At 43.0% G+C, this 9497-nt stretch overlaps 1 protein-coding gene across 1 annotated transcript; it reads left to right on the top strand.

Annotated features, from left to right (window-relative positions):
* The first annotated feature begins 277 nt into the window (after window positions 1–277).
* LOC138839386 (short stature homeobox protein 2-like) lies at window positions 278–2086 on the top strand. Its single transcript, XM_070038958.1, has 3 exons — window positions 278–391; window positions 565–949; window positions 1844–2086. The coding sequence occupies exons 1-3, from the start codon at window positions 325–327 to the stop codon at window positions 1905–1907; spliced, it is 516 nt and encodes a 171-aa protein (XP_069895059.1). The 5' UTR covers window positions 278–324; the 3' UTR covers window positions 1908–2086.
* Window positions 2087–9497: the final 7411 nt, after the last annotated feature.

Below are 9497 nucleotides of genomic sequence, written 5' to 3'. Positions count from 1 at the left end.
ATCTATCAGTCTAGCCCTCCATACAGAGTAGCTTCTTTGTGGCAATTTCCCCTACCTTCTCAAGAGTTAGAGGGGAAAAAAGAATTAGACTCAAAGGAGCAGAACCAAGTGCGCAGACATCCTTACCTCCAAGCTTGAGAAGCAGGAAAGTCTTAGAAACAAGTTGTGCCTGCACCCTATCAGGTATAGCTACATCACGTGGTACCACAACGAAAGCTCGCGAGAACTTCGAATGAAAGGAGAAGGTGCAAGAACCACTATTACCCAGATCGGGAGAGGGAAAGGCAGCAGCGGCGGGGAGGTGAGGTGCTACAACATTTCATCATGGATGTTCCGAAAGAGAGCAGCTGCCAGAGCGTGGAAGCCCCTGGGCTCCAGGAAGAGGTGCAGGGTAGGTACACATGATTTGGGGTGAATTCGCAGATACAAAGCTGGTGTGGGTCGAGTGGGGGGGGCGGCTCCTTCGCCGCCATCGCTGCGTGCGGCCCTCACCTCGCGGCAAAGCCTCCATCACCACTGCTCTCTCTAGCTCTCGCCCTCTCACTCTGCGTCTCTCCTTCGCAGGCGTGAAGCCCACAGTGACTACAGTGACTGGAGGGGAAGGAGACGAGGCCCAGAAGAAAATAAAGTGCGAAGATGAGCAGGGAGCAGCGGGAGAAGGCCCTTGCCCTGGCGCAGGCATGGGTGAGGGCGCAGACGCGGGCATAGGCGCAGGCGCAAGCTCGGGCTCGGGCTCTCTGGCGGCCATGAAAGACGATGGCGGCACCGAGGAGAAACCTGGGCAGCCGGAGTGGGAGGAGCCTGAAGAGGAGTTGTCCCAGGGTGAGGCCGAGGGCTCTCAGCCTCCAGATATGGATCACATCACCCTATGCCGCACTGTCAGTGAGTTGCGACTGCACGAGGTGGAGCGCATTTTCCAACGCACTCAATATCCTGAAATGTTAGCTAGGTAAGTGGCTTCCTCTGCAGATCCTCAGTTCCCCCGTCTCATTCCCTCCCCTTTTTTACTAAAAGCTATGTTGGGGGCACACTCCAGGGTGACAGCTATCGTGACTGGGCATTAAGGTAAATATTTTTCATATAGGAATGAAAACACTAGCAAATTTTTAACTTTTGTAAACATACTATAGGACTTAGAAATCATAATGAAAAAAAGAGGCAATCTTTAAAAGTATGGGGGGGGGGCGTGTAAGTGGCAGATACCTTGGATAGAGAGCTTGTATGGCAATACCCTGGGATTAATCCCCAACACCACAGGATGGCAACAAAACAAAACAAAAAAACCATAAATATAGTAAATTTCAAATGATTTGGTCATTGTACAGTTCTTCCATTAGTCTTGGTTTTTACAATATCGCAATTAACTATGTTAAGACTTAAGTTTATATATATATATATATATATATATGCATGTATAAAAATTGCCAGTCTAGGGTTGAACTCATTGCCTAGGCACTGCTGTTGAGCATGTTTATATTCATGACTAGTGCTCTACCACTTGAGCTACTTGCAGCTTTTTCTGAGTAGTTTATTGGCAAGAGAGTCTCATGGCCTTTCCTGCCTAGGGTGACTTTGAACCAGGATCTTCAGATCTCATCCTCCTGAGTAGCTAGTATTATAGGAGTACGCCTGGAGTGTCTAGCTAAATTCCAAATTTTAATAATGTTCACCTCATGTCTCCATACAATAAAAACTATGTGTAAAGTAAGCCTGGGCTATGGATATTGCACAAAATCATCTAGAGGGGAAGGTAGGATTTTTCCATTGTTCATGAAATATGTCTCCTTGGATTTAATATCATCCACAGCTATAAATATGGACATTTGCTATTTTCTTCCTTCAGAGAGGACCCGCCAGTGCCCTTGAGTGCTACGGAGTCTGAGTGTCAGGAATCTGAAAAACAATGATTTTCCTGTGCAACCATCCCAAAACCTTGAAGACTTCAACCCTCTCTTCCTATATAGGTTTATTTGTTGTTTTTTTGTCTTTTCCATAGTTGAGGAATATGTTTTGAGTGTTGAGGTCTTTTTGCTGTGAGAAATGGAAACCCTCAGCTTGTGGAAGTTTCTGTTACCAAGAGCATGATTTAATAATGGAAAACAATAAAAATAAACAACCAAATAGCCTCCATTTTACTGTATAAAATTAATGCTTAACTCTCTTTAACAGTGGTATTTTTAAACAATTTTGACTGTGTATGATCAAGTTGAGCATCAATCTAACTTGAAAAGGACACAAATTAATGAACCAAGGGAACAGGGGATGAGAGGGTTTGACTGATATTTTATTAAACATACATATGTTGGGCATAGGACCTTAGCTTAATGTGTGAATTTATAAGTGTCTGAACATTGGGGTATAATAACACACACACTGAAAACTTGCTTTGTGAGTGATTGATGGGTACTTGACTATGCCATTATGGGCAGTGGGGAACACTGAAAGTGGCTGATTCTCCTGTTGCTTTTAGTCAGGAGTAAAGGAGTGTGAAAAGGAGCACCCTAATATTTTCATTTCTTGCAAGTGGTTCAATGTGTCAGCCTAAAAACATTGCTAGAATATTATTATTATTATTATTTTGTTGGCCTTGGGGCTTGAACTCTGGGCCTGGGTGCTGTCTCTCAGCTCTTCAGCTCATAGCTAGTGCTCTACCACTTGAGCCAAAGTGTTACTTCTGGTTTCCTGGAGATAAGAGTCCCATGGATTTTCCTGCCAGGCTGGCTTTGAACTGCTATCCTCAGATCTCAGCCTCCTGAGTAGCTGGGATTATAGGCATGAGCCACCGACGACAGGCTTAGAATATTCTGATTATCATGGAGGGTGAGAAAAATGCTTGCCAACTGGAAAATGGTTTAAATTTGGAAGAAAGCAAAACACCTTTCTTCCAAATTTCATAGGTTAAGGACAAATAGGTTGACGAGAACTTGTATACATGTAAAAATGCGCCTTGAGCATGTCATCAATTGGACTTCTTAAGTGGATGATATTAAATACAGTGCATGAAGACATGAAATGTAACTGCAGGCCTGGAAGAAATGGTAGTGAATTTGGAACCAGTGTTGTCCAATCTTTCCAAACTCCATAAGTTGAAATAAGAAAGCAGTATACATGGTGTCAGAAAATTCCCATTTACAGCTGGACAAACTACCATCTCTGTGTGTGTGTATGTATGTGTGTGTGTATGTGTGTGTGTGTGTATGTGTGTGTGTGTATGTGTGTGTGTGTGACTGAGCTTTTTTAAAAGAACTATCTAACTCCCAAGATTTTTTCACAGGAAGAATGCCCCTTAGACACCTTTGAGAAAATCTTTTTAAAACTTCTAGCTAGACACTGCTATCATATGCCTGTAATCCTATCCACTCAAGAGGATGATAACTGAGGATCGATTTTCTAAGTCAGCCACAACAGGAAAATCCATGAGACCCTTACCCCAGTTGACCACAAGAAAATCAGAAGGGCAGCTGTGGCTCAATTTATGGAGCATTAGCCTTGAACAAAAGAGCACAGTGACACTGTTCAAACCTTAAGTTCAAGTCCCAGGACCAACACACATACACGTGTAATAAAAGTAATAATCATGTTTGCAGACTTGAGCTAAAAATTCAAAACCAAAAAATGTACATGAACATATAAGGATGATTGTCTGCATAGAGGAATGGTGGGAGAAGGAAAGGAGTAGATGGTGTTAGGGTGAAGATAATCAAAGGAAATTATATGTATGAGTGAAAATGCCATAACAAAATCCATTAAAATTATAAACAAACCAGGGTAGAGTGGAGACCAAGACAAACCATAGTAAAGGGGGTCAATATGAACAAAATACACATTAGGCATAAAGGAGAATAGCTCAACTAAATACTTTTATGCCATTAGTATATGCTAGTTTTTAAAAGTGGATGGGTTAAATCTACCAAACTCTAATATATACATGTAATATGTATTTTACCCTATGAGTTGGAGCTCTTAAAGATCCTGTGGAAAAGGCAGGTCAAATACTCAGAATCATGTTTTAAAATTTCTTAATTTTGCCAATCTGTTTTACAGTTAAAAAAAAAACTCTGAGATTGTGAGAGGTTAGTAATTTGCTCAAGGGTACACAACCAAATTAGTGCCTGAACCAGCACTACAAATGAGCCTCTAGTATTCATGAACTCACTCTTAAATGAAATTAATTTAATTCACCATTTGAAAGTAAAAATAATGTTACAGTCTCCTTAGGCCTACTAGAAGAGGAGGTTTTGTTAAACTTTTGACAATTCAAGTATAGTCTGGAAAGCTTAATAGTTGACTACAGAATTTAGTTAACTGCTTTCAAATTGTTACAGGGTTTAATTCGAACCAAGTAAACTTGGTCGTCAGTACATATCTGCTGATTTATGAGGGGCTGTAATGAAGTGGCACAGGGCAACTGATGCATGGATGAAGATATTTAAGATGAGTCACAGGAAGGATAAACAGCATATAAAGGTGTCATATTCCTAAGGCAGCATATGAAGGGAAATAAGTGACATTGTGCTTACACTAGGAAAAGAGAAAGATCACAAGTCAGTGATCTAAGCATGCATTCTTGTTAGTAAAACCGGAGAGTTACAAGCATGATCACTCGAAGCAAGCCAAAGGAAATTAATATAGGATCAGAAATTGATGAAATTGGAAGTAGGAAAACACACAAGAAATCCAGTAATGCCAGTATGGTTTTTTGAATACAGCAATAAAATTTCTAGCTCCTAGAAAAATTGAAGAAGAAAGACACAATTTTATTATAATGGAAATGAAATACGGATGTTTTTCTGGATTTCACCAATGTTAAGTCACACTAAGCAAACACTGAAACAACTCTGCACACATAAACTCAAGAAAAAACAGATTCCCTCACTTGAGAAACAATCAAACTTGCCCAGTATACAATGGACTATTACTGATCGTCTTACAACTATTTTTAAAATTTGTTTCATAGTGAAAAAATTTATTTCACACTGTAAATCCCTCCAAATTTTGTCTCCAATGAGAGGGTTGTATGATATGAACTTAAACTAATTTCACAGGAACACAGACAGACTTTTCTAGAGAACTAGAATGGGAAATATTTCCCAAGTTCTTTAATTCAAAAGCTAAAATATACTAAGAGAAAGCTAGAAAATTACCAAGTACAAGGAAACCAAGGACTAATATTTCTTGTTAAACAGGGCCTTTACGAAACCACTATTAAATCCAAATGAACACGTACTCATTTCCTTATCAGGAGGGCAATGCCAAAGAGAAACTTGAGATAACACTTCATTCTCAGTAGGATGGCACTGGTATCAAAAATAAAAGGAGTGACCAGCAGGGTACTAGTGGCTTACACCAATAATCATAGCAACTCAGATCTAAGTATTATGGTTTGGAGCCAGTCCAAGCAGGAATTCTGTGAGACCCTTATCTCCAATTAACCACCAGGAAACTGAAAGTGGAGCTATGGCTCAAGTGGTAGAGCACTAGCCTTGAGCAAAAATGCTCAGGGACAGCACTTAAGCCATGAATTCAAGCCCCAGACCTGGCACCACCCTCAAAAAAAAAGTACAATAGGAATTGCTGGCAAGATTATGTGAAGTTGGAACTCTGAAACACTGTTGGCGGAGCTGTGAAATGATGTAGCTCTACAGAAAAGAGCTGGCAGTGCATCAGAAGATTAAACATAGGTTCATGGTGTGACTCTCCAATTTGACCTATAGATAAATATTCAACGAAAACAGTAACAATATGCCAACAAAAACTTTTTAAATGCACTCAGAATTTTAATGTAAAATTGTCTTTAAAAACACACCCATATCAGAAATATATCCTAAACAAACCAAAAATAAAGAAAATGATAGGTGAAATACATTCAAAATAGCTAAGTTAAGAAACAATGACTTAGGTGCAATTATGTATTTCTACTATACAGATACAGGCTTCCAATTCTAGGTCTGATTATTCTACATTTACAAAGAAAGAATAGGAAATCAGCCCGACTATGAAATGGCTCAGACCTTCAGCTGCTTCCACATGGCTTTGTTAGCACACTAAACAACCTCTACAGAAATCCACTGGCCACACCACCCACAGCATCTGGATTTCCTTCACACATCATGGAACCTGGGTCCCACTGTAACTGTAATATCGGCATAGGGAGCACTCTGGCTCAGCTCAACCACCTGTTTCTTTTTGAGGAACAACAAGCTATTAAACGTGGCAGCGACTTGTTTTGGGTTGCAGTTTTTGCACAGCTCCTTCAGACTAAAGGACCATATTCCCATCTTGTTGTGTTCCTGGGAAAGTAATTCAAACAGAGAAAAGTAAAGGGAAACAAAATCATTAAAGGAACACAGGATATGGATAAACAATAGCCAACAAAATACTGAAATTTTCATTGGTGACCATAATATCCTTCAAAGGAGCAAAACAGTACAATATGCTTAGAATAAATATCACTGGTCACTGGGCACAAAAATAGCTCACGGAGGAAATATAAAGAAAAGAATTCCCAAATGTTACATCGATGTATGGTGTGATAAACAAATGTTAGCTCATTTAAAATGCATGTTAATAAAAATGCCTCATATGGAAAGAGCAATTAGTCTTGACTACAGATGGAAGAAAAATCTACAGTGCTTTAGGGCACTTCAAATCCAAAGAGAATGATCACCTTACGAGGATTCCTCTCCTTAAAAGGAGCTAGATGTTTGGGGTGTGGTGGGGAAGGTGTAAAACCACTACATTGGTAAATGTAGAAGTCTATTTCTAAGGAAAGTGGTAGAGGTGTGGGTAAACCATGTGAGGACTGGGACACGGTCCAGGAAACAGGAATCTTTAGGGGGCATAGGATGTGTTAATGGTACAGTCTAATGTACCTCAAACACTTGAAAATCATCCCAATTATTTATGATGCTATTAATCCCTTTTACTTATATACTTTTGTTAGACTGGCTTTATTTTGGTGATTAATTGGAGATGAGTCTCACAGATTTTCCTGCTCAGCTCTCAGCCTGCTGCGTAATCAGGATTACAAGCTTCAGCCACTGGCACCCAGCTTATTTATCTCTTTTAAAACAAAACAGAACAAAGGGGGGGACCAAGATGGCGACGGGGCAGTAGGGAAACGCCACAGCTCTCTCCAACCAAAAAGAGAGTTCGAGTTCCAACGCTTAATCTCCCCAAGAGACAGACAACAACAAAAAGACGAACACTCAGAGAAAAACCAGAGGTGGAGAATAACAAAAAAAGAAAGAGAGGAAAAGAAGAATTTCAGAACAGAGAAAAGCGAAGACCCCTCCCCCAACCTTTACTGGCCGCGCGGCAGTGCACCAAGCCGCCGGCCAGCCGGCCTGGCGGGGGCTGCGGGAGCCCCAGAGACACAGGGGGCCGCTTTCAGATCACCAGGTACCAGTTTGCAGAACAGTGGATCGCCAGGAACAGAGAAACCTACCAGCCGGGAGTCTCCACGAGGATCCCACCCCCACCCCTCACTCTACACCGGAGCAGAGAGGCTCCATCCCGCCAAAGCCGCTCAGCACCAGGCACCAGCAGCGCAACAAAGGGACCCTTCGGCAGACCACCCACCCGATCGATCGCGATCACAACGACCCGGCGGGGGGCCTCTCGGGCCCCAGAGGCACCGCGAAGAAGCCACCTGAGCGTGGACACTTTTGACCCGACAGCTTCGACAGAGGCAGAGACAGAAAAGAATCACACAGAGCCACCACCGCCCAATCCAGCCTGCAACCATCCCAACTGAACTCGGACTGCAACAACAACTGACAACCTACACCACACAGAAACAACCAGCTCCAGGGTGAGTACCCCACAGGGGAAGTGTATCCCTCAAGGGAGACCAGAGCTGGAGGGAATCCCCAGACCCTGACCTAGACTCCCTACCCCAACACCCGGACCACAGGACCCACTAAAACTGGGAACTGTTTGAGAGCTCCACCAGCCCGTGGAGCACACTCCGCTGGCCAGGCCAGAGCAAGAGTGCCCCTGGAAGGGAGCTTAAATGCCCAAGCCAGGAACAGCGCCCCTGGGTCAAGACTACCAACAGTAGAAGAAATTTGAACTGTGTTCCCCAGGCTGTATAACCTAGGTGGTATACACATCAGCACAGGCCTAACGAGTGCGCTCCAGGCTGGGGCCAGAACCAGGCCCGGGGATCTGGCGCCTGAACAACACAACCAACTCCTCCCAACTGAAGTAAAAAGCTGAGCATATGCCTCAACAAAGGGGAGAAAATCAGGAAACAGCACTCCCCGGGAAGCACGCCTGTGACAACAAAAGACCTGGAGGCTCAGGACAAGAGAAGCCCAAACCCCACAAAAACTCCACCCATATACCCTAGGCTGGAAATTGGGCAACACAGGCTGCCAGCACCTGATAGTAAGCAGGAGCTCAGGCTGATAAGGCGGCTCAGCAGTAGAGTGATAGTCTTGGATGTATGAGGCCCTGGATCTGATTCCTCAGCAACACAAAAGCAAAAAGTGTCAGAAGTGGTGCTGTGGCTCAAATGGTAGGGTGCCAGCCTTGAGCTGAAGAGCTGAGGGACAGCACCCAAACCTAGAGTTCAAGCCCACAACCAGCCCAAAACAAACAAACAAAAACACATCAGGAGCCCATAGCAGACTCCAGTATTTGGGCGAGTGCATCCAGAGCATCTGATCTTCCCAAGAGCACCCGTAGGAGCAAACACAAGCAGTCTAGGCTGCTTAACCCTTCCAAAGGCGGGAATTGCCAGCAATCTACAGCAGAGAGCTGAGAATACTAAGTAGGTCAGAATAGCAGCTGGAAATAGGCTCCCAACAGAACCCAGATCAGGCACAGAGTCTCTCTACCAATACAGAATCAGCAACCAAGCAAACACAGATACACCAAAACAAAATTGCAGAGCAGTCTCCTGAACCCCCATGCGAAAATCACAGAGAAAAATCACAAGATTTACCACCACCCAGGACAGCAAGCTCACCTCAAAAGCCAGCAGCCACGCAGGGGAGAGCCCCAGTGGGAGCAAAGCAGGAATGGAAGACAAAAGCTTCATCCAAGGGTTGCTGTAGGCAATGACTCAAGAAATAAAGTGAGAAATTGATCAGAAATTGAAAGAGCACAAAGATGAACTATCAAAAGAGATACAGGATATCAAACAAGAGTTGGATGCAAAAATAGAAACTGCACAAACCTCAGTAAGAAGTGAGATAAACGCCAAATTAGAGGTAATACATACCGAGATCAGTACTCTGAGAACCAACATTGAATCCATAAAGGGATCCATTTCCTCCATGCAAACCACAATAGAAGCCACAGTCAACAGAGTGAATGAAATGGAAGGTAGAGTGTCAGATACAGAAGACAGAATACACCAACTGGACCAAAAAGTGACAGATATGGAAAACAATCACTCAAATTAAACCAAAGGGAAATTCAAGAGCAAGCAGATAATGCCAAGAAATTTAACCTTCGCATAATCGGAGTGGATGAAGGTGAGGAATTCC

This window comes from Dipodomys merriami, unplaced genomic scaffold (genome assembly GCF_024711535.1).
Source record: "Dipodomys merriami isolate MVZ:Mamm:240054 unplaced genomic scaffold, mDipMer1.0.p SCAF_3, whole genome shotgun sequence".
Taxonomy (NCBI): Eukaryota; Metazoa; Chordata; class Mammalia; order Rodentia; family Heteromyidae; genus Dipodomys; species Dipodomys merriami.
Note: the sequence above shows the minus strand (reverse complement) of the source record. Positions and strands in the feature narration are given on the sequence as shown.